The sequence below is a fragment of the Neofelis nebulosa genome, chromosome 4 (assembly GCF_028018385.1).
Source record: "Neofelis nebulosa isolate mNeoNeb1 chromosome 4, mNeoNeb1.pri, whole genome shotgun sequence".
Taxonomy (NCBI): Eukaryota; Metazoa; Chordata; class Mammalia; order Carnivora; family Felidae; genus Neofelis; species Neofelis nebulosa.
In genome coordinates, this window is record NC_080785.1 from 29,227,061 (window position 1) to 29,253,151 (window position 26,091).

The 26,091-nt window shown below is 39.4% G+C and overlaps 1 protein-coding gene across 16 annotated transcripts in view; it reads left to right on the forward strand.

Annotated features, from left to right (window-relative positions):
- Nucleotides 1–20,654: 20,654 nt before the first annotated feature.
- CADPS2 (calcium dependent secretion activator 2) overlaps nucleotides 20,655–26,091 on the forward strand; it is a 543,402-nt gene continuing 537,965 nt past the window's right edge. For 7 of the 16 annotated variants that reach the window (XM_058724443.1, XM_058724445.1, XM_058724447.1 and 4 more), the window contains exon 1: nucleotides 20,658–21,391. In XM_058724443.1, coding sequence (XP_058580426.1) covers nucleotides 21,053–21,391 — 339 coding nt within the window. In that variant the 5' untranslated portion in view covers nucleotides 20,658–21,052. Of the gene's footprint in view, nucleotides 21,392–26,091 lie in introns of all 16 variants that reach the window. The other 9 variants (XM_058724450.1, XM_058724451.1, XM_058724455.1 and 6 more) reach the window with 4 other exon arrangements.

Sequence of the window (26,091 nt, forward strand, 5' to 3'; positions counted from 1 at the left end):
TTACCTCGTTTTCTTTCATTTAACTTTTTAAGTAATGGTCTCCTTTACTAGCCTGTGATGTCTGCATTAGTAGACTCCCAGCCTTATTAGAACTTCAGGCCTCGGTACCTACCACAAAACCTGACACAGGTACAACCAATAAAAGTTTGTGTCCCTGCTCAGTTTAAGGTCTTCTAAGGAATGTGCCTAGTTTCTGCCATTCTTAACCTAAAAGTTGGAGACAGTTCGCTTTCACCTCGTCTCTATATTGCAGTATTTGCAATTCATAGAGATTAAGAGACTGCATTCTAGAGTTAGATTATCTGCATTCAAATTCCAGCTTTGTTCGTTTCTAGCTGAGTAACCTCGAAGAAGTTACTTAATATCTCCAAGTCTCAATTTCTTTAGCTGTAAAGTTGGCATAATAATAGCATAGCAAGTTGGCATAATAATAATATGTTAATAGGGATTTTGTGAAGATCCAGCGGGGGAAAAAAATTATAAAACTCTTAATACAATGCCTGGCTTGTACTACACATTCTCACCCTCAAGTATATGGCAGGCAGTGCTTTTGGGTTTAACGTTAGCTATTATTATTACTGTTGTTATTATTAGCTATTTAAATATTTTATTTTCAGTGTGATTAGATACTACGTTTCAGATAGTAGAAGGAAGGCTGTTGATTTAAGGTAGCTTTAGAAAAATTCCAGGTAATATTACAGCTAAGAATTAACAGTGTCAACAAGAAGCATTCACACCAGAATTCTGCTTTTATTGTTCACAGGCTATCTTTTTACAGGAAAACAAGTTTTATATTTCCAGTCAGTCTTGACCCACCATTTGAATTCAATGGTTGCTATCTTTGGGTTATTAGCATGTGGATATCTTAGTACACAAACTCTAGAATTCAAATAAACAGTTGATAGTTGGGGGGAGGGATGTACTTTGCTATATATTCAAAACGCTCCAAATTTGCTCATATTTCTCTACATGATCTATCACCATGGATAAGTATGGATTGTGAGAGATTTAGAAAATGGACAACTAGGGGCGCCTGGGTGGCGCAGTCGGTTAAGCGTCCGACTTCAGCCAGGTCACGATCTCGCGGTCCGTGAGTTCGAGCCCCGCGTCAGGCTCTGGGCTGATGGCTCGGAGCCTGGAGCCTGTTTCCGATTCTGTGTCTCCCTCTCTCTCTGCCCCTCCCCCGTTCATGCTTTGTCTCTCTCTGTCCCAAAAATAAATGAAAAAACGTTGAAAAAAAAATTAAAAAAAAAAAGAAAAGAAAATGGACAACTAAAATGCTGATTATTTAGTATTTTCCTATTAACTTCATTTTTTTGTTCACAATTCCAGATATTGAAAATTGTGGGTGTGATGGAAATATGCGTAGGTATATGTCTGCCAGAGGAAAATTGATGTATATGGTACTGCTTCTAGGTGAAAAATCCCCAATATGCAGTCTATTCGAATTCCAAAGAATCTCACATGATTATTCACTGTGATTCTTTAATGTTAGTGCTTGAAATATTCAAGTTGAAAAAGTTAAATTAGTTGAGACTAATAAAGACTGCTCTGTAGGGGCGCCTGGGTGGCGCAGTCGGTTAAGCGTCCGACTTCAGCCAGGTCACGATCTCGCGGTCCGTGAGTTCGAGCCCCGCGTCAGGCTCTGGGCTGATGGCTCGGAGCCTGGAGCCTGTTTCCGATTCTGTGTCTCCCTCTCTCTCTGCCCCTCCCCCGTTCATGCTCTGTCTCTCTCCGTCCCAAAAATAAATAAAAAACGTTGAAAAAAAAATTAAAAAAAAAAAAAGACTTTTCTGTTAAAAGCTTAACCATGACTTTTGGGTGGATGATAGAAAAATTGCATTTATTTTGGAAACTGACTCCTAAGACTCTGTTATTTGTAAACTTCATATGTCGGAAAGAAAAAAACAAATGTGAGATCAACTTGTAGATTCCAGTGTGCCAACTGTAAGAGAAAGCATTAGAGACCAGTAACAGGCTCCTCAGAGATTCGCTACATTAGGTCTGAACTTCGTTAGATTCTGTAAGCACGTATACATTACCGTGACCTTGGGAGTACCTTCTCCGAATTCTGGAGACTGTGTATGCAATGTTTAATTCATTTTATTTTTGGGGTGCCTGGGTGGCTCAGTCGGTTAGGCGTCTAACTTCAGCTCAGGTCATGATCTCACAGTCCATGAGTTCGAGCCCCACTCAGGCTCTGTGCTGACAGCTCAGAGCCTGGAGCCTGCTTCGGATTCTGGGTCTCCCTCTCTCTCTGCCCCTTCCCCACTCATGCTCTGTCTCTCTCTCTCTTGTAAATAAAATAAAAACATAAAAATTTCTTAAAAAAAATAATTCATTTTATTTTTGTCAGTACTTCCAATTGCTTTAATGGGATTACATGTACTACCTCTAGTATTTTAATTTTATACCTGAAAATGATTTCCCAAATTACAAAAAAATCAACCTCCTTATACATCAGCAGTGCCTAAAGTAATAGCACTAGCTGAAGTCTATTTAAAAAGTCCCGTCACTTATCTGCCGGGGTTATGTGCCAAGACACCAAGTGGACGCCTGTGGATAAAGTCAAACCTTATGTATACTGGGTTTTTTTTTTCACTATGCACACAAAGCTATGATAAAGATTAATTTATAAATTAAGCACAGTAAGAGATGAGCAATGATAACTAATAATAAAATAGAATAAAAGTAATAATCTACTGTAATAAAAAGTTATGTGATTGTGGTTTCTCTTTCAAAATGTTTTATTGTACTGTACTTACCCTTCTGGTGATGATGTGAGATGGTAAAATGCTTACGTGAGGAGAAGTGAGGTGAATGACGCAGGCATCATGTCAAAACTAGGCTACCATTGACCTTCTGCTAATTCATAGGGAGGATGATGTGCTTCCAGATTCCCATTGACAGAGGGTAACGGAAACCACAGAAATGAAACGGCAGATAAAGTGAGACTACTGTATTTATAGAAATTCAGCAGCATTACTTGCTTTCTAGTTTGCGATAAGCATCATCACCAATGAAATATTAATTTTCTATAGGTCGTTTCATTTCGACTTTTGGAAACCTTTCTATTTTTTATTTATTAAACGTTTATTTATTTAGGGGCGCCTGGATGGCTCAGTTGGTTAAACATCTGCCTCTTGACATCAGCTCAGGTCATGATCTCGTTGTTCATGGTTCTGGCTCCGCGTTGAGCTCTGCATTGACAGGGCTGAGCCTGCTTGGGATTCTCTCTCTCTCCTTCTCTCTCTGCCCCTCTCCTGCTCACTTGTTCTTTAAAATTAAATAAGTAAACTTAAGAAATAATTAAATGTTTATTTATTTTGAGAGGGAGAGAAAGAGTGTGAACAAGGGGAGGGGCAAAGAGAGAGGAAGACAGAGAATCCCAAGCAGGTTCCAGTACTTCACGTGGGGCTGGATCTCATGAACCCTGGGATCATGACCTAAACTGAAATCAAGAGTCAGATGCTTAACTGACTGAGCCATTCAGGTACTCCCCTTGTTATTTTTTTAATCAACTTTATTGAGTTGTAATTTACAAATAATGAACTACATTCATATAAACTACAGTAAAACCTTGGTTTGTGAGCATAGTTCATTCCAGAAACATGCTTGTAATCCAAAGCACTCGTATATCAAAGTGAATGTCCACACAAGAAATGAAGGAAACTCGAATGATTCTTTCCACAACCCAAAAATATTCATATAAAATCATTACAGTACTGTAATATAATACAAAATAATAAAGAAACTACAAAATATAAAGAAAAATAAACAAATTAACCTGCACTTTCCTTTGAAAACCTTCATGGCTGGAGTGAGGGAGACAAGAGAAATGAGGATTATTATGTAGGACAACTTTCACTATCACTAATAGAATCACTGCTATCTATTGGCTCAATGGAATACTTTTCATTTCGTGCAGGTTTAACAAGGAACCTATCCAAAGACACTTGCTTCTGCCTCCTTTTGAGGATTTTGCGGAAATGTGACATTGCATTGTCGTTAAACAGATTCGTTGCTCGTACTGTTACTGCCTTATTTGCGTGGTGCTTTTCTACAAAGTTTGCACAGTCTCCTGCATTTTACACATCTCCCTAATCTCATTTGAAGTGAAGGGTTCCTCCACCTTTTTCTCCTCCTCTGCAGATGAGATGCAGATGTTAAACTTCTTATAACATCTTGCAATTTTGGCCACTCGCATACCTCATTCATACTTCTTGATGATTTCCTTCCTAATTTCCACCATAATCATCTCCTTCTTCTTACCGCCTTTCTTTTCAACTTTTTCTGCATGGGGGTCATTGTATACACTTGCATGGATATTGACTACAGTTCAGTATTAATAAACTTGTGTCATATACTGTATTTAATGTAACTGGCAATAAGGTAGTAGAGGAAAAGGTCTCTATCTATAGGTAGCCTGACCTAGAATGAAGCAAAACATTTCTATTCTTACTCTTGTATGGAAAAAGTAAAGGACTGCCCGTAAATACTTTGAAGTGCCAAAAAATACACTAGTGCCAGTTGTGGGCACCTTCCAATGTTCTGAAAAATCACTGATTTCTGCCAAACACCATGGCCTGAGACCGAGCATCCAAGCATGGAAGATGACCACCCACAATCCCACAGCAAGAGACACTGAGAGCGAGAAGAACCATTGGCTCAGTTGTAATTATGTAACATTCAGTGTCATGTACTACTCATATGGCAAGACATCACTCGTTTATTAAGGTAACATTTATTATAAATGTTTGCTTGTCTTATGAAACACTCACAGAACAAGTTACTCGCAATCCAAGGTTTCCTCTATATGATTTGTTGAGTATTGACAGAGGTATGCGTCTGTGAAACTACTACTATGAATCAAGACACAAAATGTTTTGATAGCCCCCAAACTATTCCCCATGGCATTTTGCAATCCATCTCTTCCTCTGCTCCTGATCCCAGGCGACCACTTATTTGCCTTCTGTTATGATAGGTTAGTTTGCAATTGCCATACTTTTATATAAATAGAATTATACATATGTCCTTCTTGTGTCTGGCTTCTTTCACTCATCACAGTATTTTTGAGATTCATCCATATTGCACGTATCAGTAGTTCATTCCTTTTTATTGCTGAGTAATAATAAATTCATGCATTTACCATATTTTTTCCCATTCACCTGTTGATTTGGAGAGTGTCTAGCTTTTGGCTAGCATTATTGTGAATAATGCTGATTTGAGCATTCATGCATATCTTTATTTGGACTTGGGTTTTCATTTCTCTTAGGTAAATACATACTTAGGAATGGAATTGCTGGTTCATATGGTAATTATATGTCTAAATGGATGAGAAACTGCCAAACAATTTTCCAAAGTGCTGTGCCATTTTACCTTCCCACTTAGCAGAGTGTAAGTTCCAGTCCTCCGCATCCTCACCAACAATTGGTATTGGTGATGTTTTTACTTTTAATTCAGATGGCTATGTAGTACTGTGTCGTTGTGGTTTTAACCACGTTAATGAACATTGCTTTTAAAAGTGGGGTAGAAATGAAATTCAATGATCTTTTACAAGGTTCCATTTCTGTCCTATCCCTAACTCTATTCAATAAGTATAGTTAATCATCTACCTCGTGTCATGTACTGTGTTAGGAAAGAGAAAAGAACAAGAAACTGTTTTCTGAAGACTTCATGAGACAGGAGTAAAAAAAAAAAAATGTCACATACAATCCAGTTGCTGCTATAGTAAAGGTTTAGGAAAATACATTGACAGGGGCACCTGGATGGCTCAGTAGGCTGAGTGTCCAACTTTCACTCAGGTCATGATCTCACAGTTTGTGAGCTCAAGCCCCACAGCGGGCTCTCTGCGGTCATCACAGAGTCTGCTTCAGATCCTCTGTCTCTCTCTCAAAAATAAATAAAGACTAAAAAATACATATAATGACAAGAGCATCTGGGTGGCTCAGTCGGTTGAGTGTCTGATTTTGACTCAGGTCATAATCTCATGGTTTGTGAGTTCAAGCCCTGAATTGGGCTTTGTGCTGATAGCTCAGAACCTGGAGCCTGCTTCGGGTTCTGTGTCTCCCTTTCGCTCTGCCCCTCCCCCACTGATGCTCACTCTCTCTCTCTCTCTCAAAAATAAACATAAAAAATTAATATAGATAGATAGATAGTCATAGAGGAAGGAAGAAAAGTTGGAGAGGACTTCACAAGAGGTGGTGTCACTTGAATTATCTTCATTATAATTCCTTTTACCTTCTTTTGAAAAGGAAATACATTCATAACAGAAAATTTAGAAAAAATAAATGAGATTTATCTCATTAATCTGTGTTTTGGGTGCTAGCAATCTCATATGGACCAAAAAGTTCAATGAGGAGATGTGCCTTAAGTAAGAAAAAGAAACCTGGTTGTCTTGCCTGACAGGCCTTCCCTACAGATGAGTCATTTATACTGATATGGCCACTAGAGTTAACTTCACTTAAATGTAAACCTATTGTCTTGTGCCAAACAAGTATGCTTCATTGGAAAAAGGGAATGGGCTTGAGAGGAAACAAGATGGGTAGGAGAAGCCAGGAGGTGGAGATTTCATTAAATGAGCAGAGACACACAGAAATCGCAGTGCCTCCTCTTTACCTGCCATTCACTACGGGACACACATCCTAAGCGTTTTGTTGAATTCTCACAGCAACCTTAAGAGGGTTTTAAATAGAGAGAAGCTGAAGTAAGAGATATTAAGACTACCATGATAGATTCCAATATTGTTTAAAAAAATCGACTCTCCCCCACCCTTACTTCCCCACTGCATTGATGCTTGGTTTGGTCATTTGACTGACTTTGGGCTCATGGTGGACAGAATGTAGAAAGACTTTAGTTTTGGCCATGCGATTTGCTTTGGTCAATGGGATGCTAACAGGTATAACACAAGCAGAGGCTTAAAATATGCATGCAGGGGTGACTTCTCCTCTAATGGCTCTGCCATCACAATGAAACATGCCCTACTTGGCCTACTGGTACAAGGAGGATGAAAGACAGGTGGAGCAGTCCTGGGACCAACATGTAATTTAGAGTACAGGCAAACCTGAGGCAGGTAACCCACAGACAAGTGAGAAAGAATAGTTAATTATTGTTTATTCCACTGAGTTTTAGGGTGATTTTATTATTCAGCCACCTAAGTATCAGAAAGAATTTGAACTCTGACAACATGACTACAGAGTCTAAACCACATTGCCACTCATTCGGTTATTTTCAGATATCTAGGTAAAGATAATTGGTTGGAGGCTGAAAGATAATCAGGAGGAAGTTATGGGTCCGGAATTAAAAGAATATTTCGTCGATTAAAGAACTAAACCTTGGCAAATTATTTAATCTCTCTGTGCCTTTCTTATAAGGCTATGGTGAAAAAGAAAATGCAGTAATAGCTATCAGATCTCTTCAAGCGTGGTAAAAGTATTATGGGAATGCTAGTTTTTCTTTTAAGTCTATTTTCTTTCCTGCTGTTTCTCAGTGCCTAGAACAGCACCTAGTGTGCAGTGGGCACTCAGTAAATATTTGTTAAGAGAAATTAAATTTTTTTCAAATAGTATTCTCAGTTTGTAAATGTAAATGACAGGAACACACTGTACGTCTATCATTAGGGGAGTAATTTCTGTTTTTGACAAGAGTGGGGGAAGTCTAGGAAGTCCCTTCCTCTTAGAGCAGATTTGTGTGGGGTATACTCTACAGGGGATGTTCGTTTCCTGTCTCTATCACCCAACTAAAGGCACCCAAACTAATGCTCTGTAAATCCTCACATTAAGGGAGAATGTTATTGCAGTCTTATACTACGATCCTTTCTGCCTCAAAGATTGTTTTATTAATGGGAAAATATTTGAATTTAATATTTGTTCTGCCGTTAAAGAAAGGGAACTTGATTTATAAAATACAGATAATTCAGAAAACAGCCAAATGAGCATCTGGGTTTGAAAGTTGGGTCACCATGATAAAAATGTCCATTTACCCTTTTCCTTCTTTGTTTACCACAAAGCAAGATCTAGCCAAATGAGACATCTCACTTTACAACATTTGCATTTAAATCACTTTAGGATTCAGGTCAGAGAAATGGTTGCTTTGGTTTGGGTTAGATGAGCAATTTGTTCCCCACATCAACTCACAGAACATTCAAGGACTAGAGATGTTATTTAACTTGCTCTATTTTCTATTATAACACAGACTGCCTTTTTATCACAAAACTTTTCCAAAGATTTCCCAAGAAAACTTTTGGTCGTGTGGATAAAGGATTACTTCAGCTCCAAACTTTCCTGTTAAAATATTAAACAGGAACATTTGAACAGTATAGTATCATCGCCATGAAACTAACAATCTGGAAGCAATAAATTTTGCTTAAGTATCCTCCATTGTACTGAGTGCTTCACCCTGTGACAGATATTCTCCAGTGAGGGTTTCAAGTGAAACTCCTATCTCAGCTAAAAATCTTTTAATAGCTACTCCTAATCCTGAACCATTTTTGGCCTCAGTTAATATGTGTTAGGAATGTAATTAACCTATCAGTATCAGTAGTATGTTAACAGTTATAGACTAAACCTAGCATTGAAAGACAAAAAAGAAAAGATCAATCTCATTATTCTCGCTGTAGGATTTTCATTATAATGAATCCTTTGTTTTATCTCTTGAAAATCCATTGTATCTATTCCAAGACCACATGTTTGAAAAAAAATTTTTTTAATCTGATAAAAAAACAATTTTTTAATGATTACTTATTTTTAAGACAGAGAGAGAGAGAGAGACAGAGAGAGCATGAACCAGGGAGGGACAGACAGAGAAGGAAATACAGAATCCAAAGAAGGCTCCAGGCTCTGAGCTGTCAGCGCAGAGACCAATGGGAGGCTTGAATTCACAGACCAGAGATCATGACCTGAGCAGAAGTCAGATGCTTAACTGACTGAGCCACCCAGGCTCCTCAACAATTTTCTTAATTAAAAGAATTTCGCAAGTCCAATATTGTACAAACTCAAAAGTTTGGGAGGCCTTAACATATTCACTCTCATTTTTGTCTAATATCCATTTCTTCATCAAGATACTTCAGTTATAGCTCCTGTATTTCTTTCCAATTATTTCCTCTCTTCTATTTCCACTGCTTTCACCTATTCTTGCCCTCTTGTAATCGCTACAGTGCAACTTGAGTGATTTTTATTATAAGAAATAAAACGTGAATATAATGCTGATGCCCAACACCATCATGGCTCTTAGGATACAGGCCAAAACCTTTGGGATGGTCCACAGGGCCTGGGCTGTCTGGCTTCAGTTCTGGGCATTCCAGTCACTCTGGCCTTCTTTCAGGGACTGAGAACAAACCAAACTCCTTGTTTCAGGATGTCCCCTCAAATATGCCCCCTTCTGCCTGAAATTCTAGTATGTATCTGTGTGTGTGTGTGTGTGTGTGTGTGTGTGTGTGTGTATCTCCACATACCTATTATTGAAATTATCACACATATGTATACTAACAATACATTTTTAATCTTATTTCATTTAGGGCACCACCCGCCTCTCCTCCAGCCCAGACAATTTTGAAGCAAATCCCAGGCATATTATGAAAGGCCCTTTCTAACTCATGCCTGTCCTCACGATCTCTGCCCAAGCACCACCTGCTTCCCTCATCTCTCTGCCAGAGTGGGTCATATCTGCCTGTCTCATGTTGTCTTATGTTCACTAATACAGCACTTCATAATGACTACTAACTTACTCAAAGTTTTCGGAAAAACTATAGCATTGTATCGGATTAAGAGGTCTAATGATGGTGTCGATTAGAAGATGGCACTGTTCAAAGGCAGAAAAATAATCTGAGCAATTGATGGAAGAGCCAATCAATAAAATTAAAAATATCCCCAAATTAGAGCAGTAAATATTTTCTTTGAGATTTTCATGTGGTTATGTTATGGGAACTTGGTTCCTGACTTGGATATACTTATATAGATATTACTGCCCTTAAGGACTTCAAGTATTTCCTTTTAGGAACACAATTTCCCTTATTACCTCCCCTAAAATGGTTTCTCTTCATTTGACATAAGATTGTTTATCTTAAAAGTAAAGGATCTTGTAACCAATTTTTGAGTACTCTGTTTATTAAACCTGCTTATGAGTGATAATTAGATAGGATATACAATATTACTTCTCTAGACCACATCACCTGAAATCAGAAATACATTATACAATTAGCACATCTTAAATTATCTTTCCCTCACTGGGTAAATAATCTAGAGAGAGAAAATGATTGAGTTAGCGCCTCTATAGTTCCTCAACAATTGAAAGGACGTGCTTGCGTGTGATGTCATTTCTAATTTCCATTGGATGTTTCAGAGGACCTCTAAAGACAACTGCTAACCTTGGTAGAAAGTGATACTGTATATCATTCAACTGCTTCATTTGTCTAATATGGTATGTGCGAAGTGGCTGTTTAGAAAATATCAGTTGAAATAAGAAGTTCAATTATTTTTTTCACCTATACCAGGTGACTGAATCTGGGGCAGGACATTTTAGCAGTTGTGTGATATATGAAAAATAAGTATGTAAAGATTCCGGTTACACTTATACTGACATCTCTAGAGCATAAGACTTATTAAAAGTTAAACTCCAACCTAGTCTTTTAACCACATTTGTAATACATGTGTTTTAGCATTCAAGTATCTGACCAAGTTAAAGATACAGCACCATCTTATGGATATTTCTATATTTGTAAAATCTGGAAATGCAAAAATCATTTCAAGTTTGGGAAAGGAAATCTTTACCAGAAAAAAATTGTAGAAGGAGAATATTTTAATATAACAAGGGAAAATGATACGGTATTGAATAATCTGAATATGTGTGTGTGCATGTATGAATGTGTGTGTTTGTGATGGCATATTAAATGAAGGCACAAACCGAGATTTGTAATTCTTTTTCTTTTCAAAATTGTGAATTCTGATAAAAAGGAAAATGAACACCTGTTCTTACAATCCAAATTCATAACTTTGTGAAATAAGACATGTAGCCCAGAATCCTATCAGTCTCTAAATGACACTGAAATATCACTGAGTATCAACCTTGCAAAGATGCTTTCAAACTACAGAACTATTGAGAAGTAGAAGCGTGCTTACTAGCTATGAGTCACACCTCCTAAAGAATTCTGAGAAGCTTAGGTGATAATAAACCTATTTAACTATCTGCTGATACTACATAACTGGTAATAAAGTCTCCTTATGTTTATCTAGTATTTAAATGTTTTCACAAGTGATTTATGCCCATTATTTTGTTTAGATTTTAGATGCAGATATTTTTGAATAATTGCTTCTTAATAGAACTCTTATTATTGTAATGTAGAACACAAAGCCTGTTTAAGGAGATTGCAGAAAAATTGATGAACAAAACTCCCCAGTTAATGGTTAAGGTGTAGTCAGATACGTATGGTCCACCAACTTTCGTTCACTTTTGTTATCAAGTATGGGCCTGAGGCATTACATGATTTACCGAGTTCATATTTTATAGAATGATTCCGCTCTAACTAAAACACAGATTCAGTGATTCTTAGATTTTTGCTGCCTTGAACTCTATGGTATAAGCTTTGGAACCTCTTCTTAGAAAAACAGTCCATGGATTTGATACACTTTGCATACAATTTTAGGGGCTCTAGACCCCCTGGAGTTCATCCATACTCTATGATTTTAAATAATATTCTCCTTATTTTATTTTATTTTTAAAATAGTTTTTAATATTTATTTATTTATTTTTGAGAGGTAGAGCATGAGCAGAGCAGGGGCAGAGAGAGAGGGAGTGAGAGAAAACCCCAAGCAGGTTCTGCGCGCTGTCAGCTCAGAGCCCCATGTGAGGTTCAAACCCACCAACCATGAGATCATGACCTGAGCCGAAACCAAGAGTGCGCCGCTCAACCAACTGGGCCACCCAGGTGCCCCTATTCTCCTTACTTTAACATTTATTTATTTAGGTCCTATTTTGATGAGTAAAAGCCAGGAACTTAACTGCAAAAATATGAAGTCTTGTGATAGAGAGGATCTATAATTTTTACAAACACACACACAAACACACTCCTATTTGGTTTTAAGTCATTTCCCCCCACAACTAAATTACATAAAAAGATCATTGTAAATAAAGAGGCTCTTATTGGTTTATTTTTATATATATTTTATTTTCATATTGTTTACTTCAGAGTGAGATGTGAAAATATGATGCTGACTACAAGTAATATAGAATTTTTAGTTTTATCTGCACAGAATAGTATAGTTTCTAACAATGTCCTGTGAGGAATCATTTTTTTATATAATGTAGACTCTTGAATCTAAATTTCTAAATTTTGTTTTAAATGTAAACTTGTCACCAATTAATAAAATTAAGTTATCCCTAGATGTCCACATTAGTAGAAAAAATATGACATAGTTGAAAAGTTCTAAGCATACCATATATATCTTTTTTGTTCAGTTCTTAGATATAGATAGGTATTTTATGACTTAAAAGAAACCCAGGGAAATTTAATAGGCTTATAATAATAATATGTTTAAGTTCAGATTCAAGGCATAATATTAGATATTAAATTACCTTTTTTATGTTATCAAATGAAGAATTATCCCTATATAAAAATTACTTTATTAATATTCCAGAAATATCTTGCTAATTTAATACAATGCTTTAATTTTTGAGAGAGACTGCATAAAATTTATGAAAAATTTATATATATGATAATTTAAAATATGAATGAAGACATTTTCACAATCTATATCTTTAACTGTAATAAGATCCACGGGATATATTTGTTCAACATAGTATAATACCTACTGTATTCTAGACAGAGAGAAGCATATTTGAGAGTGAATATTTAATGGGTAACAACAATGTTTTAGTTGTACAATAGCAAAATTAGAAACCTAACCCTGAAGACGAAGCATACTCAAAATACAATCCTTAAACCCCTGGGCATCCCTAAGACCCTAACAGAGAGGTTGAAAATTTTTTCATGTGAATACAAGATGTTATTGGTCTTGTTCACTGTGTTGACATTACATAGCTGCTGTAGAAACAATGGTGGATTCATGCTGGAACTTTAGCGTGAATCAAAGCAGTGGCTTAAAAAGCCACTAATATCACTGTGTCCTTCACCTGCAGACACTCACAGAAAGAAAAAAAAAGCCAATGTCACTTAAAAATATTCCTGATTGGGGCACCTGGGTGGCTCGGTCGGTAAAGCATCCGACTTCGGCTCAGGTTATGATCTCAAAGTCTGTGAGTTCGAGCCCCGTGTCGGGCTCTGTGCTGACTGCTCGGAGCCTGGAGCCTGTTTCAGATTCTGTGTCTCCCTCTCTCTCTGCCCCTCCCCTGTTCATGTTCTGTCTCTCTCTGTCTCAAAAATAAATAAACGTTAAAAAAAATTTTTTTAAAAATAAAAAAATTAAAAAATTAAAAAAAATATTCCTGATTAAGCAGTAAAAAGGTAATGAGTTTGTTAAGTCTCAACCCTTGGGCATACACTTAAAAATATATTCTGTGAGGTGAAATGAGATGCTCACATAAAATACTTCCACTGTATATTGAAATACAATGTTTGTCTGGAGGAGAAGGAACTGTTTGAGTTGCAAGCTGAACTAGCTGCTTTTTCATTGAACGCCATTTTTACTGGAGAGAGCAACTTGACAAATTATAACTATTCAGACTTCGATAACTTGGGAGGCATTTCCTCAAACATGAGTGAGGTGAGCTTGTCTCCACTGACAGTATTGTTACCAGTTATAAAATTCAAGCCTTCGAATGAAAATTAGAATTCAGAAAACCTCTGTCTGCAACTGTGAGCTTAATAGTTTTCTGGTACTCAACGACTTTTTTGATGTTATTGCTGGTTATTGACAAATGTCGTTTTTTGGGTGCTATGTAATTAAATAAAATGTGCCAACTTTTGGACAATCTAGATTATCCAATGAACCAGTGTAAGAAAGTTTTACTGATGTGGTTTTAGATTCCATAGTGCAATCTTAAGGAAACCCCCACTTATTGAGTTTGGGTATAATATCAAAGTAGCATAACCACAGTTACAGAAACAGGCTATTAAAATACTCCTTCCTTTGTCAACTGCATATTTATGTGGGATTGGATTGTCTTCATCTCTTTCAAACAAAACATATTTCAACAGGTTGAATGTAGAAACAGATAAGAAAATCTACATGATTTCTATTAAGTCAGACATTAAAAAAGATTTGTGTAGTGGAAAATAATGCCACTCTTTCCACCCACATTTTTATTTTGGAAACACAGTTCTTTTTTTCATAAAAATATGTAATTTATGTTACATAATAGGTTTGTTACTTTTACGTTTAAATGAATTAATAAAGAACTATTCCTAAATTTTCTTAGTTTTATTTTTCTAATATTAAAAATACCAATAAATGTAACCCACCTAACCGAGACCTTGTGGTCCTTAACAACTTTTAAGAGTGTAAGTGGGTCCTGAGAACAAGTTTGTTCAGCACTGCTACAGACCAGAGTAATAGTAGTTAATAAAAATATATCTTTATTTTTCCTATGTAACGTAATTTAACTATCACTTATAATTGTCTTCAATAAAAACTCTGCTTCAATTTAGCTTTTTTGAGCATTATTGTTGAAATGGTGTAAGTTTTTTTTTACAGTAGTAGAATTCTCATCTCTTGAGTAAGACATTGGTTGAGTTTCTAGTCCATCGATGCAATGCTCTCTTTACAGTGTCCTAGTATGGTGCTTAATGTAGAATAGGCACTCAATAAATATTATTGATTGGCAAAAAAATGTGTTCAGCAACAAAGTCAATATAACTTCAAGAAAGCTATAAAAGGTAGATGGGGGGAAAAACCTGTTATTGCTTTATCCATTTATGAGCATAATTCCTACGTTTTAACATTTAAAATACAAACATCTTGGGGCGCCTGGGTGGCGCAGTCGGTTAAGCATCCGACTTCAGCCAGGTCACGATCTCACGGTCCGGTCCGCGAGTTCGAGCCCCGCGTCAGGCTCTGGGCTGATGGCTCGGAGCCTGGAGCCTGTTTCCGATTCTGTGTCTCCCTCTCTCTCTCTGCCCCTCCCCCGTTCATGCTCTGTCTCTCTCTGTCCCAAAAATAAAAATAAAAAACGTTGAAAAAAAAAATTTTAAAATACAAACATCTTTTCTAGGCTAGATATCTGCTTCTCTAGAAGAGCATAATCACCACATGCATTATATAACTTGAATTAATGTAAGACTTTTCTCATGACATTTTGAGCACATAGGTCACAATATGTTTCTACCTTTTTTTCTCCTTGTACTTTACAACCAGCTCATTTCTGTTACCTCCTCCAAATTTCCACCAAATGGAAAATTAAGAACAAAACTATAATCAATCATTAATGAATGTCCGCAGATTGACTAGGAAAAGAAGAAAAGTAGCTTCTTCTTGTGCGTCAGACCTTCTTATAAAAATTATGAAATCTTTAGGGTGCCTGGGTGGCTCAGATGGTTTGACGTTCCACCCTTGATTTTGCCTCCAGTCATGATCTCATGGTTGGTTCATGGGTTCGAGCCTCGCATTGGGCTCTGCACTGACTGTGTGGAGCCTGCTTGGGATTCTTTCTCTCTCCATCTCTGCCTCTCTCCTGCGCTCTCTCTCTCTCTCTCTCTTTCTCAAAATAAATAAACATTTTAAAAACTTATGAAATCTTTGAGATCTTAATAAAATACTTTAACACATATTTGGGGGTTTCTTTAGTCTGGTTGTTTCAGGACAAATCATTTAGAAATACGAATTCTAAGCTATGTAAAACCCAATAAAAATGCATAGAATCATTTACTATGTTATCTACAGTTTGTTTCTTAAACATTTTTTAAACGTATATTTATTTTTAATAGAGAAAGAGAAACAGACTGCAAGTGGGAGAGGGGCAGAGCGAGAGGGAGACAGAATCTGAAGCAGGCTCCAGGCTCTGAGCTATCAGCACAGAGCCCAACGTGGGACTTGAGCTCACAAACTATGAGATCATGACCTGAGCCGAAGTCAGACGCTTAACTGACTGAGCCACCCAGGCACCTCTCTACAGTTTGTTTTTATAGTTCTGTGGTTAACAGTGAGCCAAATAATAAAGCAGTTATAATAACAACAGCAAAATACTTGGCATTCACTGAGAATTTACTCTGTATCAAATACTTTTTTAGTACTTTACGTCCATTATCTTGTTTTATCTTCACAACAATCCTTTGACTATATCTTGTGTTTATGTGCATGAGTCTGTGTATCAATGTTGACTACTCGTTTACTGGTCAATTTGTGCTAATTGTTTGCATATATTTTACCCATTATCTATAAAAAGTGGAGTCCTGGAACAGTTCTCCACTAGGACTCAAATTCTAACTAGAGAGGAGGAAAAAGGGAAAGCTAGGCAAAGAGAGGAAAGGGATTTAAATAAAGTTGCCAGGAAGATTATTGCCTCATAAGATATAAATATTCATCTTCAAATTTGTTGTTTTTATCTTACTTCTGTAAATGCATAGTCTTTTTTCTTACCTGGGCTTGTGAGTTGACAGTTTTCCTGTACATATTTGCAAAACTGGTCCTTCTATTTGACCTGAAAAAGATTCCTCTCTCTGTTGTAATATTATTTTAGTGATAACTAGACTACAAAAAATAATAGACTGTCCAATTCCAAGACACTTAAGGGATATTTTGTGAATTTTTTCTGTATTGCCACAAGAGCATATATTACCATAATTTCTTATTTTGCTCATGTCTGTTTCATATGCATTGCCTCAGGGAGTAACTTTTATTGTTTTTATCTATTCAGAATAGTGCAGAGCCTAGAGTGGATGCCCAAAAAAATATCTGTTCAATGAAAGAATGATTTCATTTGTGACTTAAAAGAGTTAATACCTTCCTTTCAGGTCAAATGCACAAATCAATTCTTAACCAGAAAACAGACCACCTATAGCTATTCAGGTCACACACCTGTTTCCTTAAATATCATTGCCAAAACACATTTTATATTCTATTTCATTACTGTGCATCCATCTTTCCCCAGGATTAAAGGTGTTTCATTAAAAAGCAGTATAAGCTCAATTTGTTTTTATATTCACCTTGACAAAAGTAAAAATGTATCATTGAATAAGTTCAAGTGTATTTTGTGTATTTATGAAATGGTACAAGCCAATCATAGTCTTACATTAGGCATCATTTATTCAATTATTCTGGAACATCAGCTGATGTTATAATTGCCTGGAAAGCTAATATTTAAGGTAAAATTTGGCAAGAACATCCATGCAAGCACAAAATAAAAACTGTTAATTAAGAACAACTGAATTGTAATGATCAGGTTGTCTTTTCAGGCTTGTTTTCTTTGAACCATCCTTTAACTGGAGAAGAGGCAGGGAGGGTTCCCCAGAGACCCATTGTTGGCCTTCTCTCTCTGAACATGATTTCTGGACCTTATCATCTATATCTGTAGCTTCAACTAACACCAATATGCTGATGATTCGGCATATTGACAGAATTGAGTAACAGCTTTGCATCTCCAACTGATCTAGGATAGAGTTTAGGATCTCTATGATGGGTTCCTCAAAACTTCATGTTTCTCCAAACCTATGTGTCTTCTAGCAGCCCATATTTCATCTATCATCAGTGAAGTTACCCTATCCTGAGAATCGTATTCTATTCTTAACCTCTTCCTCAGCTCCTCATCCATATTCTATTAATTCCTTTGTCCTTCTCTTAAGTGTCCCTCTTCTTCTTGTCCTCTGTTTAAAGTCAAGCCCTCACTGTTTCTCTCCCTGATTTTTTTTTTTTTTTGAGTAATTTAATTGGTATTTTGTTTCTGGCTTCACTGCCCTTACACTGCTCTGGATGACTCTTAAGAGTTAAGGATCATCTTATGTTGTACCTTACTTAAGCCTTCATGTATAACCCCATTTGGATGCCTGCTGACTGTCTTGCTTGATGCTAAATTTGCCTCTGCCAGTTCTCTAGTCTCACTCCCTTCATCTTCATATGTAACCTCCTCTTCAGGCATGCCAGTTTATTTGCAATTCTCTGAACATGGCAAATAATTGCATACCTTTGCAAACACAGTTCCTCCTGCCTCCAAGTGCCCTCACCCTAATAGCTCTAAATCATTCTTCAAGCCATATGTCAAGCATCCTTCCTTTACTCTGTCCTGCATGAGGTAATTCTTCTCTATCTTACATTATCTTTGGGGATACTAGAATAATCATCAGATTGCAATATCAATATTTATTTTCTGCTTTTTTAAATAAATCATTTTCTCATTTGTCATTGTTTACACACTTTTAAAGCTTCAAGACTAGATCTTGTTTTTCTAAGTATACCCAGCATAGTATTGACATATGTTAGCTTCTTAAGCGATGTATGTTTAATTAATGAAATCCTTAAACATTGTCTTTGTTGTCTTTTGGATACTTCTTTAATTTATGCCCCTTAAACCATTTTCATCTTCATAGAGAAAACACTACATCATTTTTTTAAAAATGTTTATTTACTTTTGAGAGAGAAAGGCAGAGACAGAGAGAGAGAGAGAGAGAGAGAGAGAGAGAGAGAGAGAATGAGCGGGGGAGGTGCAGAGAGAGAGGGGAACAGATGATACGAAGCAGGCTCTGTGCTGACAGCAGAGATCCTGATGTGGGGCTCAAACTCACAAACTGAGAGATCATGACCTGAGCCAGAGTCAGACACTCAACTGATTGAGTCACCCAAGTGCCCCCACTGTCTATCTTATTCTAAAAATTATTAGATGTTTTCCAGTCGGGTCCCCAAGGCTTGAAGAATCTTTAATTTGGTAACTATTTTTAATAGGAAGAGAATAAGCTATTACATCAAGTAGTATTAACTAATTAATAAAGGAAACAAAAGTAAAGGAAACAATAGTATTAACTGATAAAGGAAACAGTAATAAAACTGTTATATTTAAATTGTACTTTTATGTTGCTAAGTACAACATATTTGAGTTATCAGTTTAATAAACATCATACATTTAGTAAACTGATTTATAATCAGATTATAATAGAAAAAAAAGCACTATTTGGAATTAGAAAGGACTCATAATGTTGAGTGTTTGTTCCCATAATTCTGTAGGAAAGAGGATTCTCTAAATCTCAGGATCCTTATCTGTACAAAGGAACTACTAATAAAAATAAAAAATGAAATAATGTATGTAAAGGGCTTAGTGCAATAGTCCATACAAAGCACCTGAAAGATTAATTGTAATCATCACCATCATCATTACCTGTTATCCAAAGGTTACTTTGATGGCATTAGTTAAGCACATTTACAAAACTTTGCAAAATGTAAATTGTTATGTATGTAAGCATTAGATACTATGACTGAAATGAATAGGCTTATCATTTATGGTTTACCTTGCCAAGAATAAAACATTATTGAAATACATCAGTTTCTGAGATTTCCTATTCCTTGGAAAGTTGGAGATCTGCCAGCAGTAATGCCCTCAATGAACATTTTATCGCTATGGGCACCCATTAAGGATTGATAAATAAGCAAGGCTCCTTAGGAGTAAATGCCTCCTTATCTTTTTACCCCATCTAGGGAGAACGTCAGTAAATGCAGAAGGAAAGCCTCTCTATTGTGTACCTAACTGTGGAAGTGGCTTTAAAAAAGCTAGAACTGCTTTTCGGCCACAGGGTAGACAAGCTCAGAGTCGACAGTGTACCTCCCTGGTATCTCCCCGGAGCTTCATAATCTCTCCGCCAGTCTGGCCATAGTACATTGCATCTTGGGTTGAGTGCACTGTTTTCCTTGTTTCCCCCTCTTGACCGGATTAAGAACATCGGAAACAGAAATCACAGGAAGAAACTTCCAGGTGGTTCCACCATTGGGACTGAGAAATCTGTGCAGATAAGACAGGCTTCAGGTGCAGCCTCCAGACGCCCACTTGAGGCCAGAACCAACAATGACCAAGTGTTGTGTGTCCCTGAGCTCCGCAGGCTCCGCCAAATGCTGACAGTGCCGGACAACGGGCGTGTGCTCAAACGTTAGCTGAAGATATGTGTGCACTACACAAACTATTTGAGTCAATCTCATTCCAACCCAGAAAATAATCCAGCTATGTGTGAACTGAACCAAAGTGCCATTCCAAAAATACAAAATCTATCTTGCTCATGTGGGAATAAAAACAGTTTAAAAAGAAAGCCTCGCGTTTCTTTCTTTTTTTTTTTTTTTTTTTTTTTGTCAAAAACGTTCCTCTGACTTTATAATTTGGACTTCAGCATGAGCGTCAAACAGCAGCAGAGCAGAGCGAGAGACTTTTCAAAGTCTCTCCCCAACATTATTTTGAGGTGAGTGGCTCCCACTTTTCCGCACTTGGGTTCAATCTGGGCATCGGATTCGGGTCTCAGGGATGTTCTGGCCGCTTTCCTCACCTTCGGAGAGTCGGAGCAACTCCACCGCCCCCATCCACCTGCCCTTTAGGAATCTGTCGGGAGAAAAAGCATGGAGGGTAGGGGGTCAAGGTAGTCCAAGCAACCCCGGGTGTGCATACGGAGCAGACACGTCTAGCCCCTCCTCGCTTTTGCAAACTACCAGCCTCTGCACCCGGGATCCTGGGCCCCGGCAGCAGCCGCGGCGCGCGCACGCGTACTCCACGACCCCGCGCCCGCTCAACATTTTATTCCACGTGTTGCTTGTTGTAGGAGCCACAGGTTCCCCACCTGCGTCCGGGAGCTCGGGCCGCCCCGCCTCTGCCCGCCGGCGTGGCGGGATCACGGGGTTGGCGGGTCCCGGGCGGGCAGAGGAATTCACGAGGCGCTCACGTTCACCTCCAACGCTAACTCCGCCTATTTAATCCCGGCGGCTCCCCCTCGCCTCCTCCCGGCTCTTGCCCGCCCCTTTCGCCCTGGTGGTAGGAAACATTCCGGTCTTTAACTCGACGTGTCCGGAAAGCTCTGGCCAGTTTTCCTTTCGTTCTGCGGCCGCTGCTGCCAGCCGCGCGGCTCCCTCAGACCGGCGGACGCAGCTGCCGTGGGTGAGGCGCCTGGGGGCCGCGGGCCGAGCGGCGGGGCGCCCCGAGCACCATGCTGGACCCGTCTTCCAGCGAAGAGGAGTCGGACGAAGGGCTGGAAGAGGAGAGCCGCGATGTGCTGGTGGCGGCCGGCGGCCCGCAGCGAGCGCCACCGGCCCCGGCTCGCGAAGGGCGGCGGGACGCGCCGGGGCGCGCGGGCGGCGGCAGCGCGGCCAGACCCGTGAGCCCGAGCCCCTCTGTGCTCAGCGAGGGGCGAGATGAGCCCGAGAGGCAGCTGGATGAGGAGCAGGAGCGGAGGATCCGCCTGCAGCTCTACGTCTTCGTCGTGAGGTGCATCGCGTACCCCTTCAACGCCAAACAGCCCACCGACATGGCCCGGAGGCAGCAGAAGGTGAGTTGCACGCAGGACTCGGCGCCTCCGGCCGCCACTTCTTCCTCCCCGGAGTTTTCTCCCGGGAGAGCGCTGGGGCGCTTGCCCTCTACCCTTGTTTAATGCGTGCACTGTTTTTGTCGGTCTTTACGGTTCAAGGGAATCTTTCAGGGGGAATCCCTTCGTGCTTTAGCCGGCTGGGTATCGGGTTGCAGCGGATGCGTCCTCCCGCAGCCCCCTTCCTGTTGGCAGAAGCTGTCAGCTTGGCATCGTGAGACCCGCAGCGCCCGCCGTGCGGTGGTTGCACCCGCTGGGACTCCGCTCCGGCCAGGTTACAACGCAACTTCCATCAACTTAAGTTTCTAAGAGCGGTGGTGCATTTCTGCCCACCTGAGTTCAGCTGGAGCTGGGCTTTTCTGTGAGTCTTAATGATTGTGTAATTAGGCGAAACAGGTGGAATCTGGCCACCCCTGTTAGCTAGAGCAGCCTTCACTAGGGCGAAGGGGTAGAAATTTTCCGCAGGGAATAAAAAAGTTAACGAGCTTGCTTTACTGCTATGTAACGAACACTTCAAATCCAAACCCTGGAGAAGGTACGCAGTTCTTAGAATTTCTGTAGGTTGATAATTCCTGGTCTGGGCAGGCACTATTAATGAAAAACAAAGGATTGGTGCATAACCACTTGGTAAGGAATGCGTGTTTTTGTTTTTGCTTTTTTTTGCTTTGTTTTTGCATCCCAAAGAGGTAAGGAGGTTGTTTCAGGTGTAACGTCTGCCAACTTTAGTTTTAAAACCACATTGCAGGGGTCCGATGTTTTTGTAACAGTGGAAAGTCATGACTCCAATTGCTCTAATTGGGTAAATGAGAACCTAAGAAATCTTTCTGATAGAATGCTGAACCTAAAAGGTCCAGTAGAAATCTAACTATCTCCGACAAAATGTGGAGACCCAGAGAGCTTAGAATTTGCCCGAGGCGTATCTAGATGCACACGTGTTTATTTTCTGAAATATCAAGCACATAAAGCATTTCTCAGAAATCCAGGGAGCATTTGAATGGTCTTCTGAAACACCACTGCAGCTTTGAGTACATGCAGTCCTCCCACCATCCTCCTCTATCCAGCCTTTAAAAACACACCTAAACTAAGTAGCTGTTTTGAAACCCTTCACTCTCTGGGAATACTTGAGGGGTGATTCTTTACAGCTGGTGCCGAATTACACTGAACCTTCAAGAACCTAACCCTGTAGGTAATTCAGTCACAGAATGCTAGAGCTGGAAAAGACCTTGGTGTCCTCCAGGCAGACCCCTCATTTCGGAGGTGAGCAGTCTGAGCATCATTTCCTCAGGGGGCATGATTGAAGTCCCCATTCCTCCAGTCAGTTGTGCGTGCCCCGTGATGTTCTTGTGCGCCTTCTATTCTTCCCGTAGGTAAGGTACCCTGCTTCCTCATCGTTGTGCTGCAGTCACCTGTTGCTTGTCCACTCCATAGGTCAAGCAGATTTCAACTTCAGTAGTCCTCCTTATGCTAAGTGTAAGTAATTCTTGACCTGTCTAGCCGTGTAAAGCTTCTGAATGTCAGCCTGTTATCACTTCGGTCATTCATAGTGCATTGAAGCTTATTTTTAGTGTATTAAACTGTAAAAGTGTATGGTGAAACTAAAGCTAGTCCTGTCCAGACTATTCTGCTTTTGTAAAAAGTTACTGGTAGCTGACTTACACTGTGCTTGTCGCATTTTGGTACTGAAACTCCCCTTTGCTTGTTCATGGTTACAGATCTGACTCCTCCCATTTAAATAGAATGTTCCTACAGAAGTTACTTGAACTGCCGAATACGTTCACAACCCTAAGAAAACTATGACCTTACCCAGAGGTTACCAAAACCCAAACAACAAAACCCTGCATCTGATCTCTGCAAAAATACTTGGCAACTTCAGCTCTTTAAATCTTGGGAGCATTGAGTGCTGTCAGATTAACTTCAGTGAATTTTTATTAAGGGGGAGGCCACATAACCTAAATATTTGCCTTATTCCAAAGGCCCCACACTTTTTTTTTTTTTTTTTTTTTAACATGCTGCTTCCTAGAGGGAACTGGAACAATTCTTGGCAGTAGGTTTTCTTCTAGGATGGAGTGAAGTGGGAACTTATATTCCTGTGAATTTGATACATAGGTCAATTAATGCCAGAAACTTTAAGTCTCAAATTATACACGTGGGTTATGTAAAAAAATCACAGCATAATTGCAAAATCATTAATCCATTGTATGTTTTTTCCTGTATCTTCAAGTAGTCCAACATCTAATAAAAGGATCTGATAGCTTAAATTGTTATAGACCTGCATGTTGCTGTTTACTCCTCACAACTTTGAGAATTTAGAAACTCTCAGATTGAGATCTGAAAGGGTCCTCACTTTAAAAAAAAAAAAAAAAAAAAAAAAAAAAAAAAGTTTATTCACTTTTTGAGAGTGAGGGACCTAGCCCAAGCAGGGGAGGGGCAGGGATGGAGACCCAATCCAAAGCAGTCTCCAGGCTCTGAGCTGTTAGCACAGAGCCTGACACTGGGCTCGGACCCATGAACCGTGATATGACCTGGGCCGAAGTCCGACACTTATCTGACTGAACCACCCAGGAGCCCCAGGGGTCCTCATTTTATAAGTGACACAAGAGCATTCCTCTGGCTGTCCTAGCCCTCCCTTAAAGGGCTGGTGAGTTTTTGTGAACTAGACCTCAGCTGCAGTGTTTTGTTTTCTCCTTACTTAGCTAGAAAGGCCCACAAAGCTAGTTAGGGGTTTTATCCAGGAGTTACTCGAAAGCTTAGTAGCATTAAACTCGGTTGACTCAAACATTGCTTTCTTTGCTCTTGGCTGGAAAACTTCACCTCCGAGGAACAGTGGCCATGTATGCCATTGAGGCCCTGGGACTACTGATGGCTCTACAGAAAATTCTGAAAGTGAGTATCTGGGTCCACCCTAACAGCTTTGCACCAGGTGGTCACATCACTTAACGTATCCAGGGGTTCACATGTGATACCAATATGAAGTAACTGCTAATGGCAAAAGGACTTCAGTTCCGAATAGTGTCTAGGCCTGATGCCTCTTTACCTTGATGACTTTGGTACCATCAGAATGCTACAGCAGTAATGAACTTTGTGTGACTCTCTATCATTGGTTAAGGGTGGGATCGGTATTAATGGCAAAGCAGTTTACCAAATAATCAAATCCGCTTCATAAGGCAAATCATAAAGGCAATTTGTTGAACCTTTGGAAAAGTAATAGGTGTTCATGGTGACTAGAAGGTAGGGGGACTCTGACCCATCATAACGACTACCACAGCAGGGGGGGTCAGTATGTTCATTCCTGTAGTTAAAGGTTTAGACTGCAGGTCTGTAGGCTTCTAATGGGTGGTTGCACTGTTTTTGTTTTCATTAAAGTTAGTAAAGTCCGATGTTGAAGGAACCTGCTTTTTTAAACTAGAAATCAGGAATTAGAGTAAAATGGTATTTGATAACTTTCTGTGAATCCTAGATTGATGTTCTTGCCATTTCTTTTTTTTTTTTAATATTTGAAATTTACTGTCAAATTGGTTTCCATACAACACCCAGTGCTCATCCCAAAAGGTGCCCTCCTCAATACCCATCACCCACCCTGCCCTCCCTCCCACCCCCCATCAACCCTCAGTTTGTTCTCAGTTTTTTGTTCTTGCCATTTCTACATGTATGACCAGTAATCACTCTAAGTTGTGACTTACCCTTCATCTAGAATAAGCATTCCCACCACTTCACATAATTTTTGTCTAAGTTTGAGAAACGTACACAAATGTGAAATTGTGGATGGGGGTGGGGGGGAGAGCAAGCTCCTTAGGTAAAACCGACCAGGAAGAGGGCAAGAATGCATTGTGGAAAGACCTATGGTAGGTGCCTGCCTATAACTCTGCCATCTGAATGTTTCATTACAAAAAGTGGCTACTTTTAGATCTTTGGACATGATGGTCTCTTTTGTTAACATTCTGACTGCTCAGGTGATCCCTAAGTTCAGGGGAAAGAGCCAAATTTTTAAAATTTTCTTTAAATGTTTATTTCTGAGACCGAGTGGGGGAGGGGCAGAGAGGGGAGACATAGAATCCCAAGCAGGCTCCAGGCTCTGAGCTGTCTACACAGAGCCCAACATAGGACTCAAACCTGGAGATCTTGACCTGAGCCTGGGTCAGACACTTAATGGAATGAGCCACCCTGGCATCCTGGAAAAACCAGTTTTCCAAAACAAAGCCCCCACAGCTTTACAAGGGTTGAGAATCCCTTACCTAAGGCTAGGAAGTCTTACGCCTTTAGTGCTGTGTTGCCCCCTCTTTGGTGCCTTAGCATAGGGCATCCAGCAAAAACGTGTCTTGCGGGGGGGGCGTGCCTTGGTGGCTCAGTTGGCTAAACATCAGATTCTTGATTTCAGTTCAGGTCATAATCTCGAGGCCTGCTTAAGATTCTCTGCCCCTCCCGTGCTCATTGGTGTATGTGCTCAAACCCCCCCAAAACTTGTTTGGATACAAACAAGTGTCAGATTTAGCACATGTTGCAAAGAATTAGGTGCAATTTGGAGGAAAGCAGTGGCGGGGGGGTGGGGGGGGCGGGGAGAAAGGAAAGTAAGAGTCTTCTGATCTCGGGAAACTTGTGTTCCTAAATGTGTTTTTGAGACCTCCAGGATTTCTACCCCCTGAAAGCCATAAAAATGTAAAGCTGGT